This window comes from Lithobates pipiens, unplaced genomic scaffold, assembly GCF_037356315.1.
Source record: "Lithobates pipiens isolate NorthernLeopardFrog02 unplaced genomic scaffold, aLitPip1_a1.2 Scaffold_3, whole genome shotgun sequence".
NCBI classification, from domain to species: domain Eukaryota; kingdom Metazoa; phylum Chordata; class Amphibia; order Anura; family Ranidae; genus Lithobates; species Lithobates pipiens.
Genome location: NW_027507790.1, coordinates 56,083,919 through 56,096,248, shown reverse-complemented (window position 1 = coordinate 56,096,248; position 12,330 = coordinate 56,083,919). Strand labels below are relative to the sequence as shown.

The following is a 12,330-nucleotide window of genomic DNA, read 5'->3' as shown; positions in this document are numbered from 1 at the left end:
ATGGTCTCGGTAGCAAAGACCAAGTCAATGCATGAGAACATCCAGAAGGATGCAGAGTGACACGAAAAACTTTCAAAGGATAGAGTGAAAGTGTCGCTAGATTTCCACAGAACAAAAGTGTTTGCCGACTGGGCCAAGGTGGTGGACCACCAGGGGGTGGGAGAGAGTCTATCTAGATCTGGAGAAGGGGTCATATTAAAATCTCCATTAGAAGTACATCATTCACCCGTAGTGTATGGTAGCAAGCATAGACACATCAGCTGGAGGAGATAGAAGTCACCCAAAGACCCAAATCCTCACACCATAACGGCCCTCTGGGTCTGTCCTGATATCCCGAAAAGGAAGCAATCGGTGTACCAGTACACTAATTCCCCTGGAGTAGCTGGAGTACGTTGCATGGTAATGCAAACCAAGTCTGCTTAAGGCCCAGTATCCAGGATCCTATAAGATGCGTCTTTTGCGAAATACAGATCTGAGGATTGAATTTTTTTAAAGATATATATTTAAACACTAGAGATCTTAACAGCTCAGTTAAGATCCCGCACTTTCCAAGATATTACCGATTTATCATTGACCTTGTTCCAGTATCATATAAATGAAGTAGGTGAACGAGGAAGCACACTCTAGCCTTCCAAGGAGCAACAGACACCAAGACCACCCCACATCTGCAATATAATATCATTTTGCATATCAAAGAGAGAACATAGTCCATGCCTTTTAAAGGAACAGTAATATAAAAATAAAAACCAAAAACACAAAAAAATAAAATAAAAATTTGTCCAACCTCCGTCAGCAACACCCGACCTCCCATTCCCCCCATCCCACAAGTCCCACATAGTGTGAAGTTGCTTGGATCCCCTATAACCTACCTGAGGGAAACTATAACTTGGGGGATGTGTAATAGAATGTGGAGTATCAATCAACCCATGACAGTGCTCAGTCTTGCTTCTCTATTGTCAAAAGTAACAGGTGCAAGTACATTAAGTTCCCATTAGGAAATGCTGGATCAGAGAAATGTTACCGGAGTCTGGGTAATCTCCTGGACTAAGCCAGGGGCACAAAACTTAGAAGGCCCACACAGGGTACAGTTCAACTATTCCCTCCGCAGTCTAGTAGGGAGTTGAAAACTGGGGACAAGCCAAAGGGACAGTAGAAGGTATATTTGCGTAGGAACAAGGTCCCATAGAAACAATAGGGCCCGACAACCGCATTTCCAATAAAGGTGCTGGAGGAAGAAAAGCTACACAGCTATAATGGGTAGGTATAACTTGAAAGCAACAACCATTTTGTGTCGCTGATCAGGAAAATCTTCACCCCACATCTCTGGGAGAAGTAAAAACTGAAGTTTCCCCATCCACGACCCTCAACTTGGCCGGGAACAGGACACTGTATTTAATTTCCTTGTTGCGAAGAGTGGCATTGACAAAGTTGAATGACCGGCAGAACTTCTGCATCTCCACAGATCTTTTAAGTTAAGGAGCTGTAGAATAACGGTGCTTTGGGGGGGGGGCACCCGGTGGGTCTTCTCCACAGTAAAATAAGGTGACAACTGGGCCGCAGGCAAGAGGGAACGCAAAAGTTCCTCAACCAACACTGTGGGGTTTTTACCCTCAGTCACACCCCCCCCCCCGTAGGCCAATGATACGGATGTTATTTAGCCGGCATCTATTCTCTGCATCTTCGGCTCTATAATCCAATGTCTTCATATTAAATTGCGGAGTGCCCCATCATGTTCCACCACTGTGTCCTACATGGCCCACCCGCACCTCATTAACAGTTAGGCAGGAATGAATCTTATGCAGATCCTGGCAGATAAGCCCCAGCTGCACCGCCTCAATATACCTGGTGGAAAACAAATTTTCTTACCCCCCCCCCCCCCCCCTTTCCTACGACCCGAGGATTTTTAAGGCACCCGCAGTCTTTAAAGCAGCATGGGAGGTCACAGCAACCCTGGTAAGGATAAATGCAAGTATTTACTTCGGCAGAGCTCTGGGAAAGATTTCTGGTCACTCTGCTGTCTTGGACACGCCCTGGCATTCCCTTGTTTACATGTGATCAGCTGTGATTGGACACATATTATCACATGGGAAAAGAGCTGTGTCATTCATTCATTCATAACCACTTCAGCCCCAGAAGATTTGGCTGCTCAATGACCAGGCCATTTTTTGCGATATGGCACTGCGTCGCTTTAACTGACAATTGCACTCTCGTGCGACGCTGTACCCAAACTAATTTGACATCCTTCCCCCCCCCCCCCCACAAATAGAGCTTTCTTGTGTTGGTATTTGATCATCTCTGCGGTTTTTATTTTTTGCGCTATAAACAAAAAGTCAAATTTGAAAAAAAAAAAACACTATTTTGTACATTTTGCTATAATAAATATCCCCAATTTTTTATTTTTAAAAGGCTAATTTTTGCCTCCAGTTTAGGCTGATATGTATTCTACATATTTTTGGTAATAAAAATCACAATAAGCGTATATTGGTTTGCGCAAAAGTTATAGCGTCTACAAAACGGGGGATAGATTTATGGCATTTTTTTATTAATAATGTGTTCTAACTGTAGGGGGATGGGACTGTCTAGGAGGAGAGAGAGAGATCGGTGTTCATACATAGTATGAACACACGATCGGTCTCTACACCCCTGAAAGAACCGGGATTTGTGTGTTTTACAGACACAAATCATGGTTCTCGCTGTGTCACGAGGGATTGCGGGTGCCTGGTGGTCATCTCGCCCACTGGGCACTTGCATTGGCTTCGGCAAACACTGTGGGCATGCTTGCTCCTTGTGGCCAAAAGATGAAGCGACGTAAGTTAATTTAGTTTCTCCCAGCCATGCCATTCTGCCGCAGTAAAACTGCGGTGGCTGGTTGGCAAGCATTTAAAGCGATTGGGTCACGCCGTGGCCACAGCATGAACTCAGTACTGAGTGTCCTGCGGGCACGCAAGCACAGTGAGACTGGGGTAACCTCGTCCCAGAACAACAAAGCATCGCGCCATCTGTCTATACGGCTGTGGGAGGCAGTTAAAGCGGAGTTCCGCTGGTTTTTGAGTTTATTAAAAGTCAGCAGCTACAAAAAGTATAGCTGTTGACTTTTAATAAACAGACTCTCACCTGTCCCGCGGTCCTTTCTCCCCCCTCCTCTTCACGGCGCTGACGTGAGTGTGGACGCGCCGGCTGTGACAGTTCACGGCTTTACAGCCGGGCACGAGCGGCGCTGCACTCCGTCGATGGCCAGGCAATGTCCTGGGACCTGTCACGTGTCCCAGAAAATTGCCGGGAGGAAGGGGCCGCCTAGGAATCACCTAGGTCAGTGATGGCGAACCTTGGCACCCCAGATGTTTTGGAACTACATTTCCCATGATGCTCTTGCACTCTGCAGTGTAGTGGAGCATCATGGGAAATGTAGTTCCAAAACATCTGGGGTGCCAAGGTTCGCCATCACTGACCTAGGTGGTCAGAGGTCAGAAGGTGGAAGTGGGACAGGAAGTCCCACTCCAAACCAGGTACCCAGGCCCCCCCAAAGGAATGACATGCCAATTGTGGCATGTCAGGGGGCTAGGTGTACTTAAAGCGGAAGTTCCACTTTTGGGTGGAACTCCGCTTTAATAAAAAATTCTCATAGCTTCGGACTGTGATTCCAGTATAAGGAAGGAGTGTTACTGGGCAATAAAAACATGATAAATTCTAACTCTTCCCACCAAAAAAGAAAAAAAAACATTTTTTTAATTTTATTTTTTGTCACCTTTTTATAGAGGTTTCTTTTTATATCTTGCTCTGACAGGAAGTTATGGGAAATCTCCTCAACAAGGACATAGATGATAATAAAAATACTATAGGTTTAAACCCTTCCCTGCTCTTTGTGTAGAAAAAAATACCCTCTTGGGTAATTCATGTACATTGCAAGGCTTTTCACAAACTTTGTTGAAGATTCCTACCTCTTCAGCTTTTATGCTGAAGAAATCACCATTTTTCCACTGTCCTTTTGGATACCAATTTGGGACTAGTTCATTATAATCCCCTGGTGCATTCTAATGCCCCGTACACACGAGCGGACTTTTCGACATCCAAACTCCGACGGACTGAGTCCGGCGGACTATCCGATCGTGTGTGGGCTGCAACGGACTTTAGCGAAGCTAAAGTCTGACGGACTTTAGAAATGAAGCATGCTTTAAATTTTCCCGACGGAACTCCGCCGGACCCGGTCCCCTTTGAAAAATCCGCTCGTGTGTGTGCTACTCCGACGGACTAAAACCGACGCTAGGGCAGCTATTGGCTACTGTCTAGGAACTTCCTACGTCGAATCCAGTCGTACGTCATCACGTTCGACTCCGTCGGAGTTTGGTGTGATGGTGTGTGGTCAAGTCCGTTCGGTCGAAAAGTCCGCCAGAACTCCGTCGGAACTCCGGCGGAACTCCTTTGGAGGTCTGTCAGACTTAATCCCTCTCGTGTGTATGGGGCATAAGTGTTCTGAGGAGAAAAACTGCAGGGTTTGCAACTCTTTGGAAGATCTAAACTTTATATTGCAGGGAATGCCTATATGTCACAGCTATCTTTTTAACCATATCACATTTTGTGTTTTTAGTTTGTGAAAGCTATTCTGGAATTATTGACTATCATCCTAATGTTTTTTTTTTTTTTTTCTTTAGTGACACAGGAATATGTATGCTCTTCCCAAGGAAGTCATGTGATCTGTACATGCTGTTTCCAGCCAATGCCGGATCGGAGGAGTGAGCGGGAACAGAGCCCTCATGTGCCACCTCAGCAATGTAAGATGTAACTTCTAAAATTGGCATTTTTATTAATTTGGAAAGGTGTCTATTTCAGCTGCTCCATGTTGGGTGCTATTGTTGCCATAATATTTACCTTGGTTGGCCCTGTCGCCAAAACACAGTAATCTATTTGCTGAAATATATTCTGTATGCCCTTTTACTTGCAGCCTGATTTCCATCAACTTTCTTCCATCTCACTGTTTTGCTTTCACAGGCACTGTATGTTTGCAGTCTTTCTGTCACATGTACTGGGGATGCACCCGAATTGGCTGTCTTGGTTGTCTGGCTCCATTTTGTGGTAAGCAGCTTTTGGTTGTGTTTTTTTTTATTTTATTTTTTTATTTTATTTTTTTTTATTTTTTTTATTCATGATTAAGGTGTATTGATAATTGCAATTAAATGAGAACTCCAGACAAATGGTTAAATATACAGTTGAAACACACATACTGCTTTACCTGCTATAGGATGTGTAATTGTTTGCCAGACATCCTGATTTATTTACCTTTTGATACTTTGCAAGGCTAGACAGGAGGTCACGTTTTATTTTTCTGGTAAAGTAATTCTGCATAACCACTTCTGACCATAGGAACTGTAAAACTGGGTTAGGATGCATGTGATTTTCTGACTAGTAGAGATGTTACATAGGTTGAAAAAAGACACAAGTCCATCCAGTTCAACCAAAAAATAAATAAAAAGTAATATGCGCCATACCCAATCCCTCACCCACAGTTGATCCAGAGGAGGAAAGCAAAAAACCCCAGCAAAGCATGCTTCACTTTGCTACAGCAGGGGGAACAAAAAAGTCTTTCCCGATCCCCCAAGAGGGGGGACCAACTTTACCTATAAATGTTAGTACCCAGTTATATGTACATTTAGGAAAGAATTCAGGCATTTTTTAAAGCAATCTACTGAGCTGGCCAGAACCACCTCCTGGAGGGAGTCTATTCCACATTTTCACAGCTCTTATGCCGCGTACACACGACCGGACTTTTCGAGGGACTAGGTCCGACAGTCTCTCCGACGGACTTTCGGCAGAGTTCCGACGGACTTGGCCACACACAATCACACCAAAGTCCAACGGATTCGAACGTGATGACGTACGACCGAACTAGAATAAGGAAGTTCATAGCCAGTAACCAATAGCTTCCCTAGCGTCTGTTTTTGTTCGTCGGACCAACATACACATGAACAGATTTCCCAGTCCGGCAGAGTTCCGGTGGGAAAATTTAAAACATGTTCTATTTCTAAAGTCCGCCGGATTTTTGGCAAGCAAAGGTCCGATGGAGCCCACACACGATCGAATTGTGTCCGTCGGACCTTTGCTGTCAAAGTCTGGTCGCGTGTACGCGGCATTAATGTGAAGAAACCTTTCCGTATTTGATGACATTTTTTTTCCTCTAGACATAAAGAGTGCCCCCTTTTCCTCTATGATGACCTTAAAGTGAATAACGCAGCACCAAGTTCTCTGTATGGACCACTTATGCATTTGTACATGTTGATCATATCCCCCCTTAATCTCCTCTTCTCAAGCGGGAATAGATTCAGTTCCTCTAATCCTTTTTGTCATAACTGAGCTCTTCCATGCCTCTAATCAGTTTGGTTGCCCTTCTCTGCGCTTTCTCCAGTTCCCTGATATCCTTTTTGAGAACTGGTGCCCAAAACTGAACCGCATATTCCAGATGAGGAGCTTATGATCTACCAAAACCCCCAGGTCCTTCTCCACCATTGATTGCCCCAGTTATACTCCCCCCTAGTATGTATGATGCATGCATATTCTTAGCCCCCAAGTGCATAACTTTACATTTTATCAACATTAAACCTCATTTGCTCAGTTACTTTTAATTGCAGACCCTAGATGATTTGTAAAGATATTAAAAAGTAAGGGTCTCGGCACTGAACCTTGGGGTACACCAATGATAATCTTAGACCATTCAGAGCAAGAGTCATTAACCACTACTCTCTGAACTCTGTCTTTTAGCCAGTTCTATTCAGACTTTATCTTACACGTGAGCTGTGTGTGGGGAACTGTCAAATGCTTTTGCTAAATCCAGGCATACCAGGTTCACAGCCATCCCTCTGTCCAAGGTTTTACTTGCCACCTCATAAAAAGAAATCGGGTTTATTTGACAACTTATGTCTTTTTATCCATGCTGTCTGTTGCTTAAAATATATTTTCCCTCTGAATAGTGGGATTCTGGTCGAGGGTATTTTGGCTTCTATATATTCTCTTAAATGTATACACCCGCAAAGATGCCAGTTTGGCCTTACTCCATTGTCCGATCCCAGGCCTTTTCTCCTATCAGCAGAAATTGGCCACCTATTTTATCGCTGCAACGTGTGCAATAGCAAGGGCCTAGTAGGGGCTGTCTCATTTGGTGAAGAGCATCTTAACGACTCTCATGATTAATGAGAAGATGTCTAGTATCCTCCACAGCTCCCACGCTAAATTCCTTATGTGTGGAGCCCGTGGTGGTCCTACGCTCTTCCAACTTTGCAAATGAGCTCAGCCACCCTAAGTCGACCCCTGGTCTCAGCTGGAAGGTTATTAGGAACACCCCCTTTCTCAGCTTGACTCACAGGATGCCATTTTACTCCTTCTTTTTTTTTTTTTTTTTTTTTTTTTTTATATATGCGTAATTATGGTGAGTTGTATAACCAAGAATACATACACTGATCAGCCATAACATGACTGCTGACAGGTGAAGTGAATAACACTGATTACATTACAGTAGATTCTGAAAGCAGAAAAAATGGGGGTGATGGGGGTGCACACCCTGTAAACATGATCAGGTGGCTGTAGATCACTTTTACTGTAAAGCCCATCGCCGGCTACAAATTTTGATGCCGGGATCATGGCTGCAGTTGCAGCTCCAAATGTAACCTTATTCCCTAGGATGTACGGGTACATCCTAGGGATGGAAAGTAGTTAATACACCTTCAGTCACATTTAAATTTAAGACTGATTTCTGTGAATATTCACTTTAATTATCCAATCATGTGCAAATGAAATTGGTAAACAGGAAATTGCTTTCTCACATGATTGATTAAAGTGATTATTGAAAACCGTTCAAACTTTCTCCACTCAGTAAATATGCCATGCCTCTTGCTAAAAAGAAAACTACTACTACATTTTTTTTGCTTTTTCAAGGTCATTTATGGATTTGTTGCTGCATTCAACTCCTGAGTGCAGATTTTTCAACATTTTACCGCTAGACTAGCCTTTCTCAACCTTTTCAACACAGAGGGACCCTTGAAATAGCTCTCTGGTCTCGGGGGAACCCCTTCTAAAAATTTGAAATCTACAGCTCATGATACATGTGCGATGGTCAGTGGGAAGAATTACCTCCTTACAGGTAGCTAAAAGGATCAGTGGCGTGAGTGGGAACTTATCTGAGAGGCAGAAATTGCCCAATGCTGAAGGAACCCTAGGGTTCCAGTGAACCCTGCTTGAGAATCACTGTGCTAGACATTCTCTCCTGATTTTCACCTCCCCCCCCCATCCCCTATACGCGTTACCAACTTGAACATTTGTGAAAGTTCCACCTAACTGTATATCCACTTGTTGACCACCCACAGTATATATACCTCATTGCTTTTATGTTCAATACTGGGGTTATGGCAGCAGCTAGCTGACATAAACCTGGTATCGTTTTTTATTGCGGGCAATTCGGCATTTGCTAAAAGTTATCCCGGCAGCGGATTCCCCATGGTATCACATCTAGAGATGGCAGGAGAGATGCGAAGTATGGGGCCTATAGAATTAAAAGATGGTTCAAATCATCCTATCGTAATGGCACAAATGTTTATCATCCCATCAAAAGCAAGCGGTTCAAAGTAGAGAATTAATTTATCTAAGAAACCTGTTTTGATTCATAACTAACAAATTGAACAAGGTGCTATAAATCACAAGTCTAACATGGCCCACTTGAACCCCATCCTAATTGACAAAATGATATGAAAAACTAATTTTCTCCTCTAGGGAAAGGACTTTATCACGGGCAGGTGGCCATAAAGAATGTACAAAAAAGTCAAAAATATTATTATTATTTTTTTAATAATAATGGTTAAAAATTGATACCAAATTCAGTACACATTTCATATATTTACAAACAAAAAATGACATATACACATGATTTATCCTGTTACACTGTATTTTTCCTAAGTCCAACTGTATTACAATACCCTACAGTGGAGGAGGGCAGCAACTCAACGCGTTTCGAGATCTTAGATAAATTCTCTTCATCAGGGGTATATATAATTCGCATCAAACAGAAAACGGGAAATCTAAAATTAAAACAAAATCACATAACATTTAATATTTGTGTCATCAAGAAACAAATAAATGGTATATCCATAAAGGAAAAACTTAGAAGAGAGAGGAAAAAAAAAACACATCAAAGGGCACCACTCACCACTATGGTAACCAGAATGAATAAACTGGACGGTATGAGAGATGCAAGACAAGAGGGAGAAGGGACCTCTATCCCTGGGCGACGAGATGTGAACCAACGGGGTCAGCAAATACAATTCAACACGGCCCGCAAAACAGGGATCTCACAAGGGACATTAAATAGTATAACCCCATAGGATGAAAAATCACTGTAGAGAAGGGGGAATGCTTTAGTATATTATAGATAAATATTGTTATATACAGGAATTGTGGTAACCTACAAAAATCCCACCTACAGTGTAAAAAAAACAAACATTTAAATTGAAATAAAAATAATTATAAAAATAACACATCCAGGGAGAGATTAGCAAGTGCTAAATCCAACGTTTGAACAAAAAGTGTATACAAGACCGGGCGGTTTTAATAAATGTCTGCCAGACATAAAGATTATCCCAAATAGGAAAAGGAAACCCAAACATAAAACACTACCTGGCCTTCTATAGTCACCAAACGAAAGAGGGAAGCCCAGATTCCTACATCAGTGAGTTACCGTAGCGGCCCAAAATCAGCACATATCAGCTGGTTAAACACACAGAAAGCCCAAGCCCTAAATAAAAAGGACAAGTATAAAGGCTCACGATTTAATAAACTAATAATGGGACAGGTTGAGCGATTTTAACCTAAAAATATATATATAAATATATCCAAGATAGGTTACCTCAACACATGTCAAAAAATATATGCATATTAATATAAAACGACTTACAGCATGTTATTAGGGTCCCTGCATCGGGCTCACGTCCTGAACCTTCAGAGACTGAGCCCGAACTAAATAGAGCCGATGTTTGGGATGGGGAGGGTCACTGGATAATCGCATGGTATATAGACATGGTATATAGACAACCAATGAGAGAGATAAGAAGGCAGTCCCGAGATGGCGGCGTGAAAGCAAAGCTAGACCCGCCGTTGTCATGGTGACGCGCACTGCGCCGCTTGGTCAGGTGCGCAGAGCGGTGAAATGTCCCTTGGGGTGGCAATACGGAATGACACGCCCACCAACGTCATGATGGGCGACCGCTGCTCAAAGCCCCAATGCTGCCACAGCTGGCGGAGATAGGGCAACCTAAGCGTATCTCCAGTAACTTTTCAGCGATGAGGATTGCAACAGGGCAAATTTACCACTGACCATCAATGTAACTACTACTTGACCTCTCTGCGGCCTTTGATACTGTTGACCACCTGCTCCTTCTCAATAAACTACATTCCCTTGGCCTCCGAGATTCTGCCCTATCCTGGTTCTCTGCCTATCTATCACAGCGCTCCTTCAGTGTCACCTACAACTCTGTCTCCTCCTCTCCATTGCCTCTTTCTGTGGGGGTCCCCCAAGGCTCTACACCTCCTCCCTTGGTCACTTGATAACCGCCCATGGCTTCCAATACAACTTTTCTTATCGTACATCATGGGACACAGAGCCATAGTAGTTACTATGTGGGTTATAGGCCACCTTCAGGTGATGGACGCTGGCACACCCCGAAGACAAAAAGTGCACTCCCTATATAACCCCTCCCACTACTGGGAGTACCTTTTAGTTTTTTCGCCAGTGTCTAAGGTGTTGCTAACAAGTAAAGATGTGCTGTTTTGAGCTCCACTGGAGCAATCCTTGCTGGGGCTAGCCATGCAGCTGGATCCGTTCAAAGTGTCTTTTTGGCCGAATTGAATGGTACCCGGGCCTCGTATCAAAGAAACAAGGTCTTGCCTGTAACGCTTCTCCTTTAGAGAGCTGGACTCCGGGATCCAGGACTTTTTGGTATTCAGGCCATAAAGTTTTACTGGCGGTAGTGCTATTACAGGTCCAGGATTGTGGGTTTCCGAAGATCCCCAGCTCCTAAAGTTTTAACGGAACCCACCATGAAGGGTTGAAGATTGGGTCTTTTTGGTTTACCACAGAAAACCCTGCATCGGGAAAGGTAAGTGGAGTTTTCCAAGATTTTATTTTTTTTAAAGATTTTTTTATTTCAAGATTTTTCTTATGAATGTCTCCTTTTAATTTAGTAAATGTTGTCATGGCTATGTGTCACCACTGGGGGCTGTATAGAGCACTTTACTGTCTCTTGCTTCTCAGAGAGCTCATGTCTTCTCCAGCCGGCAGCAGACCTCCGATAAGTCTGGGGGTTTTTTCCTCTCCACCAGATGCCCCCCTATGCTGTTCTTCCCCCCCCCCCCTTGCGGAAGGAGCGCTTAAAAAAAAAAAATAGGTTGTGAACGGCACGCCGCTTGGTGGCTTCCAGGCTCCCCCTTCGCCATTGCTGCCTTTCTCCCTGCTGATCCTGTAGGATCAGAGCCCGCACGGGAAAAACTTTAACCACATAATCCCCGGACCATTTTGCTGGCCAAAGACCAGAGCACTTTTTGCGATTCGGCACTGCGTCGCTTTAACTGACAATTGCACGGTCATGCGATGTGGCTCCCAAACAAAACTGACGTCCTTTTATTTATTTTTTTATTTTTTTATTCCCCCCCCCCCCCAACAAATAGAGCTTTCTTTTTGTGGTGTTTGATCACCCCTGCGATCTTTTTATTTTTTGTGCTATCAACAAAAAAAGCAACAATTTTGAAAAAAATTTATTTTTTACTTTTTGCTATAATAAATATCCCCCAAAAATGTTTAAAAAAAACATTTTTTTTCTCTTTAGTTTAGGCCAATACGTATTCTACATATTTGTGGTTAAAAAAATCGTAATAAGTGATTATTGATTGGTTTGCACAAAAGTTATAGCGTTTACAAAATAGGGGATAGTTTTATGGCTTTTTTTTTTTTTTTTTTGTGACTGCGACATTATTGCGGACACATTTTTAGGACCATTGTCATTTATACAGCAATCAGTGCTATACAAATGCACCGATTCCTGTGTAAATGTCGGTGGCAGTGTAGGGTTAAGCGTGTCCTAGGGGTGTGTAGGCAGAACAGGGAGATGCTTGTTTTCTTTAGCATCTCCCCGTGAGATGATCGCGGTTATCCCCGCAGCGATTGAGTCCGCGGGACCCCCCGCAATCGGACTCACGGAGGTCCCGACCGGTGCACACGCAATGGCACGGGGAGAATTCAAAGGGCCGTACCTGTACGCCCATTTGCCTGTCCATGCCATTCTGCTAACGTACATCAGCATG

General features: G+C 43.4%; 1 protein-coding gene across 2 annotated transcripts in view; it reads left to right on the top strand.

Moving 5' to 3' along the window:
• Positions 1 to 12,330, top strand: part of CHFR (checkpoint with forkhead and ring finger domains) — a 117,937-nt gene that overhangs the window by 67,533 nt on the left and 38,074 nt on the right. For both annotated transcript variants that reach the window (XM_077461726.1, XM_077461727.1), the window contains exons 12-13: positions 4,650 to 4,769; positions 4,987 to 5,070. In XM_077461726.1, the coding sequence (XP_077317852.1) occupies positions 4,650 to 4,769; positions 4,987 to 5,070 (204 nt within the window). The remainder of the gene's footprint in view (positions 1 to 4,649; positions 4,770 to 4,986; positions 5,071 to 12,330) is intronic.